The 14,501-nt window shown below is 57.9% G+C and overlaps 1 protein-coding gene across 1 annotated transcript in view; it reads right to left on the reverse strand.

The window, feature by feature from the left end:
- Positions 1-14,501, reverse strand: part of LOC143390587 (actin, larval muscle-type-like) — a 44,028-nt gene that overhangs the window by 14,506 nt on the left and 15,021 nt on the right. Inside the window, exons 7-10 of the mRNA XM_076842956.1 lie at positions 13,958-14,086; positions 10,867-10,977; positions 6,989-7,073; positions 3,708-3,869 (exon numbers count right to left, since the gene is read on the reverse strand). Coding sequence (XP_076699071.1) covers positions 3,708-3,869; positions 6,989-7,073; positions 10,867-10,977; positions 13,958-14,086 — 487 coding nt within the window. The remainder of the gene's footprint in view (positions 1-3,707; positions 3,870-6,988; positions 7,074-10,866; positions 10,978-13,957; positions 14,087-14,501) is intronic.

The following is a 14,501-nucleotide window of genomic DNA, read 5'->3' on the forward strand; positions in this document are numbered from 1 at the left end:
GAAACCTATGCCCTGCCCCTCCTCTTCCATCTACACTCTGAACTCTGATGCTATCAAGACTGGCTCCTTCCTGACCCCAGTCTCTCTCAAAACCCTACCTCCTTAACACCTGGTCAACTTGTTTACTATTGCCCACTGGGGAAAAAGCCCCCTCTAAAACCAAAATGGAAGGACCCTGCTCAGGTGATTATGTGCACTCCCTTGGTGGCCAAACTCAAGCTGTCTAATAACCAACTTACCCCATGGATTCATATTTCCAGGCTTAAGCCTGGTGCTCCTACACCTTCATCAGAAGAGCCAACGATCGTCACCTGTCATCAAGTACTCTTGTCAATGCTCCCCTCATTTTTGCCCCTCTTGGGTCCTCTCTTTGCCCTATATTCAAGGCAAGTGACCTAAGGGCCCCCTCCAGCCAGACCCCCTTCTCTTCCTTATAGACCCCCTACTGGCTTGGATCTGGCCGGTAGTGGGACCGTTGTGTGGTGTCACCATCCTCACCATCCCCACCATCATCACCATCCTCACCATTCTAACCATCCCTACCATCCCCACCATCCTCACCATCTCCACCATCCCCACCATCCTCACCATCATCACCATCATCACCATCCCCACCATCCTCACCATCCCCACCATCACCACCATCATCACCATCTCCACCATCATCACCATCCCCACCATCCCCACCATCCCCCCATCCTCACCATCTCCACCATCCCCACCATCCTCACCATCCTCACCATCACCACCATCATCACCATCTCTACCATCATCACCATCCCCACCATTCTAACCATCCCCACCATCCCCACCATCCTCACCATCCTCACCATCCCCACCATCATCACCATCCCCACCATCCCCACCATCCTCACCATCCCACCATCATCACCATCCCCACCATCCCCACCATCATCACCATCCCCCCATCCTCACCATCATCACCATCCCTACCATCCCCACCATCATCACCATCCCCACCATCATCACCATCCTCACCATCCTCACCATCCCTACCATCCCCACCATCATCACCATCCTCACCATCCCCACCATCCTCACCATCCCCACCATCCCCACCATCCTCACCATCCCCACCATCCCCACCATCATCACCATCCCCACCATCATCACCATCCTCACCATCCTCACCATCCCTACCATCCCCCCCATCATCATCATCCCCACCATCCCCACCATGCCCACCATCCTCACCATCCCCACCATCATCACCATCCCCACCATCCCCACCATCCTCACCTTCCCCACCATCATCACCATCCTCACCATCCCCACCATCCTCACCATCCCCACCATCCCCACCATCCTCACCATCCCCACCATCCCCACCATCATCACCATCCCCACCATCATCACCATCCTCACCATCCCTACCATCCCCCCCATCATCATCATCCCCACCATCCCCACCATCATCACCATCCCCACCATCATCACCATCCTCACCATCCTCACCATCCCCACCATCCTCACCATCCCCACCATCCTCACCATCGTCACCATCCCCACCATCATCACCATCCTCACCATCCTCACCATCCCTACCATCCCCACCATCATCACCATCTCCACCATCATCACCATCCCCACCATCCCCACCATCCCCCCATCCTCACCATCCCCACCATCCCCACCATCATCACCATCCCCACCATCATCACCATCCCCACCATCATCACCATCATCACCATCCTCACCATCCCCACCATCCCCACCATCATCACCATCCCCACCATCATCACCATCCCCACCATCCCCACCATCATCACCATCATCACCATCATCACCATCCCCACCATCCTCACCATCCCCACCATCCCCACCATCCTCACCATCCCCACCATCATCACCATCCTCACCATCCTCACCATCCCTACCATCCCCACCATCATCACCATCCCCACCATCATCACCATCCTCACCATCCTCACCATCCCTACCATCCCCACCATCATCACCATCATCACCATCCCCACCATCATCACCATCCTCACCATCCTCACCATCCCTACCATCCCCACCATCATCACCATCCCCACCATCATCACCATCCTCACCATCCTCACCATCCCTACCATCCCCACTATCATCACCATCATCACCATCCCCACCATCCTCACCATCCTCACCATCCTCACCATCCCTACCATCCCCACTATCATCACCATCCTCACCATCCCCACCATCCCCACCATCATCACCATCCCCACCATCATCACCATCCTCACCATCCTCACCATCCCCACCATCATCACCATCCCCACCATCCCCACCATCCTCACCATCCCCACCATCATCACCATCCCCACCATCCCCACCATCCCCACCATCCCCACCATCATCACCATCCCCCCCATCCTCACCATCATCACCATCCTCACCATCCCCACCATCATCACCATCATCACCATCCTCACCATCCCTACCATCCCCCCCATCATCACCATCATCACCATCCTCACCATTCTCACCATCCCCACCATCATCACCATCCTCACCATCATCACCATCCCCACCATCCCCACCATCCCCACCATCCCCACCATCCTCACCATCCTCACCATCCCCACCATCCTCACTATCTTCACTATCCCCACCATGCCCACCATCCTCACCATCCCCACCATCATCACCATCATCACCATCCTCACCATCCCTACCATCCCCCCCATCATCACCATCATCACCATCCTCACCATTCTCACCATCCTCACCATCATCACCATCCCCACCATCATCACCATCCCCACCATCCCCACCATCCTCACCATCTTCACCATCCCCACCATCCCCACCATCCCCACCATCCTCACCATCTTCACCATCCCCACCATCCTCACCATCTTCACCATCCCCACCATCCCCACTATCCCCACCATCCCCACCATCCCCACCATCCTCACCATCTTCACCATCCCCCACCATCCCCACCATCATCACCATCCTCACCATCATCACCATCCCCACCATCCCCACCATCCCCACCATCCCCACCATCCTCACCATCCTCACCATCCCCACCCTCCTCACCATCTTCACTATCCCCACCATGCCCACCATCCTCACCATCCCCACCATCCCCACCATCCCCACCATCATCACCATCCTCACCATCCCCACCATCCTCACCATCTTCACTATCCCCACCATCCCCACCATCCCCACCATCCTCACCATCCTCACCATCCCCACCATCCTCACCATCTTCACTATCCCCACCATGCCCACCATCCTCACCATCCCCACCATCCCCACCATCCCCACCATCATCACCATCCTCACCATCATCACCATCCCCACCATCCCCACCATCCCCACCATCCCCACCATCCTCACCATCCTCACCATCCCCACCATCCTCACTATCTTCACTATCCCCACCATGCCCACCATCCTCACCATCCCCACCATCCTCACCATTACCACTGTTATCACCACTATCACCAACATGATCACTATTGCCACCACCCTCAACATCATCACCATCACCATCATCACCACTACCATGATCATCACCATCATCTTTCTCATCATTGTCAAGGGAAGAAATGTCCCTACATATAGAGGGTTGAGTTAGAACTTGGAGGCTGTTTCTGTCGCCTTAACTTTATGACTGAGGGTGCAGGTTGAGTAGGCCAGGAAAGACATCACACCCCGTTCCCTGGCTGTGAATAGCTGTTTCCTACCTGTGCTCACCAGTAGGTTCCCCTCTTGGGCCAACAGTTGCATGAGGTACATGGTCAGATCTTGGCCGGCTACGTTCATCTGGGTGGTTGACTGAAGCAGAGGACAGCCATCAATGATGGGCACAAAGTACGTCATTCCTTCTCCAGACTCGATGGTTGTTCCTGGGTAAGAGAACACATTGGCATCGTCATGTGCCACTTACCACTGCCAGGCCTGCAGGAAGAGAAGGCAGAGGAGGAAGGGTCCCAAGGGAAGGCACAGGGTCCCAGGAGCTGGCTTCTTCCTGGGGGAGCAGACTCACCTGGGGAGGGGCTGCTTAGGACGGGAGTCTGCCTGTTTTCTGATTGTTAGAGGGAGGAATGTCAGAGCAGGTGTCAAGAGGTCAGAGGGGAGGAGAGTGCCCTGGCCTGAGCGTCTCTGGGCAGCACCCAGGTGTGTGGGGGGGAGTCCGGACACAGTGGAGGAGGCTGCGTTTCAGCCAGCAAGGCACACTGGGCGGGGTGGTCCAAAAGGACGTGAGTGGCAGTGGAAATGCATGACTCATTCTGTGAGACCCAGTGGCTTCTGAGGCTGTCCAGAGCTGATCGGGTCTGGGCCACTGACTCCTGGCACCTGTTGAACTTGCAGCCATGAACTGCATGTCTCAATGAAGCTGGTCAAGCAGAGAGTCCCTCCCCTTCCAGCCACGCTGGGGACCAGGGAGAGGGTTTCCCTCCCACTCTTGCAACTAAGAGCACAGGGTCTGCCTTCAAATTTCTGTGTGCCAGGCAAGAATACAGTGTCTTGGAGGCTGGGACACTAGGCCATTGTCACCTGTGGACATGAATTCAAAACTCAAACAGAATCAGTGACACATACAATGGCTCAATCATGACCAGATGGGTTTGGCCTGGAAGGCCGTGCAGTGCTACCTCTCCAACGAGGAAACACCCCGCTGAGGAGGAGAGAAAACCCAGATGGTGCCCTTGGTAAAACCCAGCCTCTGCCGCTGATAAGAACACAAGACACCACCAAATGCATGAAAGACACGGATGAGAAACCAAAGCTATCACAACACTTCTTGCTGCAAAACTGTAAAATCAAGAGCCCCACGGCTTCATGCAACCCAGCAATAAAAATTAAAAGCATCCAATTCCGAAATCATGGAAAAGAGATGGTCCAAATAATAAATCCTACAAAATCTAAATAAGTGGGTTTAATTAAAATATCAGTATATAATGTCAATGTACAAAAATCAATCATAGGGATCTGGGTGTAGCTCGGGAGACAGCGCTTGCCTAGCGTGTGTGAGACCTGGATTTGATCCTGTACCACAAAAGCAAAAAAACTCTTGCATTTCTATATAAATATTAATGAATAATGACAGTTGAAATAAAATATAATCTATAATACCACCCAAGTGTAAGAAACAGACAGATATGACCAGACCCTCCGACCTGTCCACTGCAAACACAGGACACTGCCGAGAGAAACTAGGGTCCTAGCGTGCACGCCATGGTCACCCTGGAGCTAACTATGCAGCCGGCTCCGATGCACCCTCAGACCCCGGGGTGGAGCTCAGGGCCAGCACTCACCCAGCAAGCACAGGTCTAGCCCCAGCCCCATCACCGCAAGAGCAGAACCAAACCACAGAACCCGAAGGGGTGGGGTGGGGGGGTTTGTTTGTCTTAGGAAATCACAAACTGATCTTAAAATCCACATGGAAATGCAGAGGGCCTAAAGTGATCAGAACCTTTCAAAAACAAGAGGCTAAAGCACTGACGTCACCTCCTTTGGAGACCCCTGATGAGCTGTCCTCAGGACAACGCGGTGGGACCCGCAGCTGGACCCAAAGCTGAGCAGACGGGTCCAGAGCTGCCCCGAGCACACGGAAGACTGGCTTTCAGAGAGCGCCAGGTAAGTCAGCGGAGAAAGGGCAGTGTCTTCCACAGACATGGGCGAAAAACAGGAGCTCTGTGTGCGCACACACACGTACACACACACACACACACACACACACACACACACACACACACGCTTCATTCATACCTTATGCCTTATTCAAAATGGACCCTAGGACTTAGTGTAGAACTAAAATCTTCGAGAGTTCTAGCAGAAAATCTTTGAGTTTGGTTCCTCTTTTCCTCTTTATTTTTATTGTGAGGCAGGGCCTTGCTAAGTTGCTGAGTCTGGCCTCTAACTTGCAATCCACCTGCCTCAGCCTCCCGAGTCACTAGGATGACAGGCATGTGCCATTAAACCCAGTTCAGCACCTATTTCTTAGATACAATACCAAAGTCAGGGCCCACAAAACAATGAACTGATAATAAATTGGACTTTATGGAAATTGAAACCTTCAAAAGACACTGTGACGAGAATGAAGGGAAGGCAGAGACAGGTATGTGCAAAATATACATCTGACAGAAGGCTTGTGTCCAGGATAAATAAGAGTGCAGAGAACCCAAGACTGTGGAGCGCTTCACCAGGGGGACATGCGAGGGCGCCCAGGAAGCGTGGTCCAGTGGCAGCGTGGTCAGGGTGTGAATCGAAAACCTGGGACACACCACTGCGTTCCCACTCCATGCCCAGAGCCCCCGCAACTGTGGACAAAGTGGTGGGGCTGCCTGGGTGGCTGGCTTGCAGGTGTCTTTAGAAGTTCAACACATGCCCACAATGTGGCCCAGCCAGTCTCCCTCTGGATATTTACAAGCTAACGAGAGCATTCATGCATGCAAAAACCTCCACAGCATGTGCATGGCCGCTTTCTTCCAAGAGCTCCAACCGGAACCAGCCCAAACCCATTCATGGGCAAATGAATGAGAGTGACCCACTCCATGGAACAACCCACAGCAATACCAAGGAATGGTATTTCCAGATAATTTAGAGTAAAAAGGGACACAGGGCAGAGCCCTTGCCTTCTGATGCCGTTCATACCGAGTGCCAGTCATGCGAACCCATCTGTGGGGACAGGCTGGGAGTAGGCTGGGGACAGGCGGGAAGGGTGGCAGGGAGGAGCCGTTGGGGTGAGGTAGGTTCATTATGTTGGTCGTGGTGATCCATACGTCAAACTTGTCAAAGCGTGCCCCTGAAACATGTCGGGCTTATGTGTCAATCACACCTCAATAAAGCTGTTGAAGATAAGGGTGAGTCCAGCGGATTTTAAAAATCTGGGTGCATCCTGCTTAACCAGAGGGTGGGAAGGCGGGGTGCGCACTGTGTGGTGCCCTCCCTTAGGTGCCAGCGGGGAGTGTGTGCTGGGATGGGGGTGGGCTGGGGGAGGGGCTCCCACAGGGCCACTCACCCGAGGTTTGGCCGGAAGAGTACAGAGACAGGACACCTTGGTTGCCTATGTAGAGGGCGGGGACGCCGAAGGTCTCAAACAGGATCTAGGGGGACAGCAACCATGCTGGCAGCCAGGCCCCAGACGGGCAGAGTGCAGGCTCCACGGCTGCGCAGCCCACAGGGGCAGAGGGGCTCCAAGGCCCGCCCTTCCCCAGCCGTGCGAGCCCCTCCCGTCTGCGGAACGCCCTCAGGGCTCCTCCTGTGACAGCAGGACCAACTGAGGAGGGCAGCGAGGTCTCCCACAGCCCCTGCCGCCCCAGAGGCTCCTTGGAGCACGCTCTCTTCACTGGACACGCCCTCCCTTCTGCAGCTGGGGGGTGGGGAGGTTCAGTTCCTCTGAGGGGACTGGACACGGGCCCTGGTGCCTCGCTGGTGCAGACGTGGTGTGTTCCAGAAACATGGCCCAGGCGTCCCCTGGGAGCCAGGGCAGGAGTGGCCAGGCGAGACCAACTGGCTCTTCCCACACAGGTACGTGGCAGCCCCTGGCCACAGAAGACAGAAGGCAGGTGAGCAGGTGGCCCTGAGGCTGAGCACAGGCGGCTGCTTGCTGGGCCCTGCACCCGAGACGGTGGCCGTGAGCTTCACCTGCTGGGAGGCCGTGCTGTGCTCTGAGGGCTTTGAAGACCCTTGTGCAGTGTCACCGGGGTGGATGAAAGGCACCTCTGTCACCTATACTCTGAGCAGGAGAAGCCCTCTAGACAGGACCACAGCAGGACTCGAGTCCAGCCACAGTGACTCTGAGCTGGAGCTGCACGCGGGCTTCCGGGCTCCTCTGCGCTGGGTCCCGGGGTTTCTCCCAGCCCTTCTGCACATGGAGGCTGTCCTCAGGTGCCCTGCAGCTGGCCCAGGACAATTAGAGCAGGTACACACTGGCTCTGCACGTGACATCCAAACAAGGGCAGTGGTAGGGTGTGGACTTAAGCACCACCCAGAGGGGGACTGACTGGCCTCCAAACTGGGTCAAGGCAACGTGTCAGAGCGCACGCTGCGCGGGTCACAGTGAGGGGCTGACAGCTCAGAGCCAGGAGCCTTCCGGGCAGTTTTCCATCACTGTCGCCAAACTACCTGACGACGCGACCTGTCCCTTTGTTCAGGCTGTGGTCAGCTGACGAGGTTCAGGCCGTGGCCTGCTGACTCCGTTGCTCTGGAACATCTTGGGGGGGCGTGGTGGGGGAAGCCGGCAGGGACAGGATGCATTCCCCAAGGACACAGCCCAGTGACCTGCTCCCTGCACCCACGCCCCCGGCCCACAGTTCCTCCCCTTCAGTAGTCCACTCCATCCAGGGACGACCACCAAGAGTGATGAGGTCGGAGCCCCCTCGGCCAATCACTTCCCCCGACTCTGAACACAGACGCCCTGGGGACACATGAGCTTTTGGGGACGGTCCAGTTCCAACCACGCGGGCAGCAGCAGCATTGAGGTAGGTGGGAATCCACCCGAGGGAAACCCTGTGCTCACGCGGCCTGGCCCAGGTGGGCTCATCGCGGCCACTCTCACAGGAGCCCCAACCGCAGAGCCCTCCAAAGGAGTCACAGCTGGGTGGACCCACCAGAGTGGCGTGTGGGTCTAACAGGGAGGGCTCAAACTAGAGCGCTGGCTCCCAAAACTGCCCCACCCTGCCCACTGCGGCAAGCCTCAAGGTCGTGGAGCCCAAGGTCGTGGAGCCTGAGGGTCGTGAGCTGTGGGGTCTTCAGGGCCTCTGCAGTCTAACTCCTGTGGCTCAGGGGGAAAATCAGGCCTGGGAACTGTGGGGCTGGGTTTGCCGAAGGCTGGAGAACTACAGGGCTTTCAGGTACCAGCTCATTCTGTCCTCACAGTGACCCCAGGGGTCCGTTATTACCCTCCAGATGAGGACACTGAGGCAGAGCAGGACCACTGACCTGCCTGAGGTCAGGTGTGCGGCAGAGCCAGGCCAGGACCGGGTGACTCAGGGCCGGGCTCCCTGTCCAGCCCCTGGCTTCTCTTCAGGAACATGGCTTTCCAGATCCCACAGGGGCACCGCAGAAGGAGCACCAGCCCTGCACGTCCCCGCCCGTTCCAGGCCCCTGCAGGGGCCACACGGGTGGCAGCTGGACGAGGGACACTGGCAGGGAGGGAGCTCGGCTGGGAGGGTGGCTGCAGGGTGGCTGCTGCCCCTTCGCCTGCAGAGACCTCTCCTTTCCCGCTGCCCTCTGCCCCGGGCTGAGGTCTGGGGTCTTTTCTTGGGCGGCTCTTAGAGGCACCAGAAAGAGATTGGGGACACGGGGGAGGGGTGGGTGCTGGAGCCCCTGCCCCTCCTGCCAGCCTCCCCTCTGACCGCGGGTTCCTGGGCAGGGCCTCTCTTGTTCTGTACATAGGACTCTCTAGGACATGGGGTGGCCATGACCCCCAGTCACTAACAGGGTACGCTGCTCGGGGCGAAGCGCCTTCTCTGAGACACACGCCCGTCTTGGTGTCCCTTCCTAACTCTCTCAGAATGGCCCAGGTGAGCAACCTTTGGCTCCCTGCTGGACTCCAACACAACCAGAGGTGGGCCGAGGGGAGGCGGCTGGAGCCACCTGCTCGGCTGCTGTGGTGGCCAACTCCGCGTGTCAACCTGACGGCGGTCAGACCTTCCTACAGGGGTGCCCCAGGGTGCCCCAGATGGCCCCCGAGAGCACAGGTCTGAGAGCACAGAGGCTTGACAGGAGAGGCCGCTGCGCCTGCCCGGGAGCTGCGACTCAGCTCTTCCCGGCCTTAAGGCTCCAGCGGGTCCTCAGCCTGGGCCTCCAGGCGGGAGCCACACGTCAGCCTCAGGGTCTCCAGCTTGCGAGGCTGGTCTTGGGGTCTCGGCCTCCTGCTAGAGCTCTGGACACACACCCTGCTGCTCCTCTGCAGCTGGGCCGTGGCCTGCTCCCTGGGGCCAGGGGTTTCGCCCCTCTCCGACCTCCTCCAGTGTGCCAAGGGCCTCGTGGACACCGGTCCTTCTCCAGACGGGTGCCTCCTGTGCTGGTCCCGGGAAGCCAGCACTGCCCCACTTCCATGATCTAAATGTCCACGCAGAGGAGGGGTCAGTGGCCCACATGGGGCTTTGTTTAGATGAGGCGGCAGCTCGCACCCAGGCCGTGAAGGATGCAGCTGCTGTTTCTGGGCCTGTGCAGGTGGCGCCTCGGCCCTGGGCCTGTCCTGCAGGTCACTGCTCAATGGAGAGACACCGCTGGGCTTCAGGATGGCTGGACAGATGGAAGAGCCCTGCTGCTTGCTCAATTAGCCCCTGGATGTCCTCATTAGGAGGAGCCCAGGGATGAGCTGAGGACTCAGGCAGCCCGGGGCACCCTGCAGCCCTGCCCCTCCCCACCCCAGTGCAGTCCTGAGGGTGATCTGCACCAGGGCTTGTCGGCTCTGCCATCCAGCCACCCAGGGACCCCACCAGCACACACCACTGACCCCTCTGCACAGGCAGGACAGGGGTACGCTCACAGGAGAGCCCAGCAGCTTTCCAAGGAGGACGAACCACAGAGCAGTGGTTGGGGTGGAGCTTGGGGTCACACCCTCTGGGTCCACCAGCCTCTGGCCTGTGACTGAGGCAAATCACTTGAGCTCCCACTGCTCCAGCATGTCCGTCTGGACACAGGGGTTTCTAATCTCCTGCCCACGGGCTGGATGGGTGTGAAGCTGCTGCTGTCGTGTGCCCGGCCCAGAGCCTGACCACTCGGCAAGCCCCCAACATAGCCGCCACTCCTGTTGCCACCGTCAACGGGGACAACTGCACCCAGTGCCTCTTCCTGATGCACCCAGAGAGGGCGAGGCCCTGAGGCTGCCCCAGCTCAGGAGGAGGCTGGAGGCTGACCCCCCCCCCACCCCGCTGGCCCTGTTACCTGGGTCACTTTCTCTTTGGTGGATGTTTTGCTTAAGGGAGGTTCTGTCACCATGAGAGGGTGCTCCTCGGGGGCGATGCTGAGCACGTGGTAGAAAGAGTGATGCCAGATCTGGGGGGAGAGCGGCAGGTGAGCTGCGCTGCCCAAGGCAGAGCTGGCTGCCCCTCCAGGCAGGGTGCTGTCTGTCCATCCGCCCATCTTCTACCATCTGTCATCCAGCAATCACCCATCACCTATCAATCACCTGCCACTTATCACCTACCACCTATCAATCACCCATCACCTATCAATCACCTGCCACTTATCACCTACCACCTATCAATCACCCATCACCTATCAATCACCTGCCACTTATCACCTACCACCTATCAATCACCCATCACCTATCAATCACCTGCCACTTATCACCTACCACCTATCAATCACCCATCACCTATCAATCACCTGCCACTTATCACCTACCACCTATCAATCACCCATCACCTATCAATCACCTGCCACTTATCACCTACCACCTGCCACTTATCACCTACCACCTATCAATCACCCATCACCTATCAATCACCTGCCACTTATCACCTACCACCTGCCACTTATCACCTATCACCTATCAATCACCCATCACCTATCAATCACCTGCACCTGTCTCTCATCACCTACCACCTATCAGTCACCTGCCGTCTACCTAACAGTCTCCCATCCCCCTTCTCTCTAGCTCACAAAGCAATGCAGTCAGCCTGCACATCTGTGGATTCCTCATCCAAAGACTCAACCAACCAAGGATGGAAAACACTCCAAAAACACCTGCATCTGCCCTGAACATTTGGACTTTTTCTGGTAGTTATTCCCAAACTACAGAGTAGAGGACGGCTCCCAGGCGTCGGCGCCGTCTTCGGCCCTGGGAGCCCCTGGCGTGGTCAGAGTGTGGGGACGATGAGCAGGTCGCCCTGCACTGCTGCAACCCTGCACCGGGGTCGAGGAGGGGGCCTGGATCCTGGACCCCCCCACAGACGCCGACTGGTTGCTGCGGTTTGAGGGTCACAGGAGGCCTCTGACTCAGGGGGGCCCTGACCTGCGGAGGCAGCGGAAGACGAAGGTGACTTTGGACCAGGCACTCAACAACCAGCCCGGAGCTGGGGACTGGGGCACAGAGCTGGGGCGGCGGGTGCTTTCCAGAGCAGCTGCACCAACACTGTGGGGCGAGCCCGAGACACCATCGGGCTGATGGGCTGGATGTGCACAAGGAGAGCCCCGGCTGCGGCCCTGGTATGGACGGGAGCCCCGCCACATGCCGGGGCCTCTGCACAGCAAGGTGCCCAGTGACCCTGTGACCTCATCTTTAGAATGGAGATGGCTCCTGCCCTCAGAGCAGGCCGTGAGGACCCACGCCCACGTTAAGGAACTGGTGTGCCCCCTCCCCAGGCAGCCCTGTAGAGCGCCACAGCCCGGCCTTCAGGCAGCCAGGGTCCCACATCCTGGGGGCTGTGTCTGGGGTCCCAGTGTCACAAGCTGGCTCCTCCGGAGGCCTTGGCTGGTGGCTTCCCGGTGTCCTCTGTGTGTCTGTTTCCTCTCCTCTTCTTACAGGACCGTGAATTGAGACCTCCCCTAATGACCTCATTTTAACTTAATTTCCACCTTGAAGGCCACCCAAACCCAGTCACATCCTGCGGGACTTTGGAGTGCACAACCTGGCCATGATACCCAGCAAGGTACCTGGCATACAGCAGGTGCTCAACAGACGCTATTAATTTTTGTGGGTGAAGTTCCTGTCTGTCCTGGCTGAGGGAGCACCTACTGGGTGCTGTGTGGATAGTGAGGGACGAGCTGTGTGGGTGGGGTGTGTGCAGAAACCAGGCCTCGGAGGCACCCATGAGGTCACAGGCAGGTGTCATGTGGCGACACTCGCCCGGGCCAGGGCTGTGCGTAGTGGATCCACCTCCTGGAACCAGGCCTGGGTGGCCTTTCCTGCCTTGACTCAGGAGAGCCTGTGGGACCAACAGACTAGGCAGAAATGATAGTGTGACCTCCAAGGCTGGGCCACAGGGCCTTGTGCCTCTGCCGGCCTGTGGAGGAGGCCAGGCACCTGTTCTGAGCATGTGAGCAGCCTCAGGCAGACGCCCATGAGGAGGAGCCCCCGCCAGCCTCAGGAGAGCACCCCTTGCCAGGGACCTCCCGCCCGGCCAAGCTGTCAGATGACGGGTTCCCAGCCACATCTGCTGCAGCCTCCCAAGACCCTGAGCCAGGCCCGAATCCCAGGCCCATGCAAAGGTGAGAGGCGGGCACTGCCACTGTGCTGGACGCCTCAGGCTTGGGCTGAGCCAGGTGTTAGGTGACCATTCTGGGTTGAATCATGTCCCCTGAGCTCACATGCTGAAGTCCCAGCCTTTCAGAGCCCGCTGCGTGGAACAGAGCTGCTGTGGACATCACCGGTGGAGACAAAGTGCCAGCGGCCCTTAGACAGGGGCAGTCTGGACACAGACACACACAGGGAGAAGGCCATGGGCCGGTGAAGACAGAGCTCAGGGATGTCGCTCTAGGCCAAGGAGCCCTGGATGGACGGCACACCACCAGCCCCGGGAGGGGCCTGGGCAGCTCCGTGTGCATGACCTGGACTTCCGGCCTTCAGAACTGTGGTTGAAGCCACAGTAATAGCTGTTACAGCAGCCCTGGGACACTTGTGCCACAACAGGACATCTTGTAAGGCAGTTGCAACCTGCCCAAACCGTGCCACGTGCAGGCCCAGGCCAGAACCTCAGATACGAAGAGCGGGACTCAACTTCACGGTAACTATGACCTCTGACCTCTGAGACCTAGGGCTCCTCCCCCGTCACCCCTGAAGTCTCACGGCGGTGTGTGGCAGGAGCAATGATACCCATCGCTGTAGAGGGCCAGGGAGGCCAGCCACATGTCCAGAGTGACATTGACCATGACCAGAGGAGACAGGACTCAAACCTGGGTCTCCTGACTCTGGGGCCTAGTGGTTGGGACCATAACACAATGTCCAGAGGGACTGAGAGCTGAGACGTGACAGAGCCTTCCTCATGCCCAGCAGGGTAGGTGGCAAGTGCCCCCACCTGGACCTGCAGCCCACCTTCTCCATGTTGTCCCAGTTGGTGATGGCTCCCCGGGAGATGGGGTATTGCAAGTTGAGTATCCCTCGCTTGTTCTGGACCTCATCTCCGATGAACCAGTCTTCTTCCTCCATTCCCACCAACATGCTCTGAAAAACACAGCAGGTAGCCAGGTGCCGTGGTGCACCCTGTAATCCCAGCAGCTCCGGAGGCTGAGGCAGGAGGATCGAGTTCAAGGCCAGCCTCAGCAACAGCGAGGTGCTAAGCAACTCAGTGAGACCCTGTCTCTAAATAACATACAAATAAGGGCTGGGATGTGGCTCAGTGGTTGAGTGCCCCTGAGTTCAATTCCCGGTACCCCACCCCCCAAAAAAAACCACAGCGAGCTAGATCAAGTCTCAGGAAGGGTGGGGTTCCTGCCCTTGGCTTTCATTTCAGCCCATGCTGAGCAGCGCAGGGGCTGTTAAAAGTGGCTCGAATCACAGCGTGAGCATCCCTCTCCAACCCCACCGACACCGAGAGGTTCCGGCCAGTTGTCTGCCAGGCAAAGTGCCCTGGGGATCG

Source organism: Callospermophilus lateralis, chromosome 2 (assembly GCF_048772815.1).
Source record: "Callospermophilus lateralis isolate mCalLat2 chromosome 2, mCalLat2.hap1, whole genome shotgun sequence".
Lineage (NCBI taxonomy): Eukaryota > Metazoa > Chordata > Mammalia > Rodentia > Sciuridae > Callospermophilus > Callospermophilus lateralis.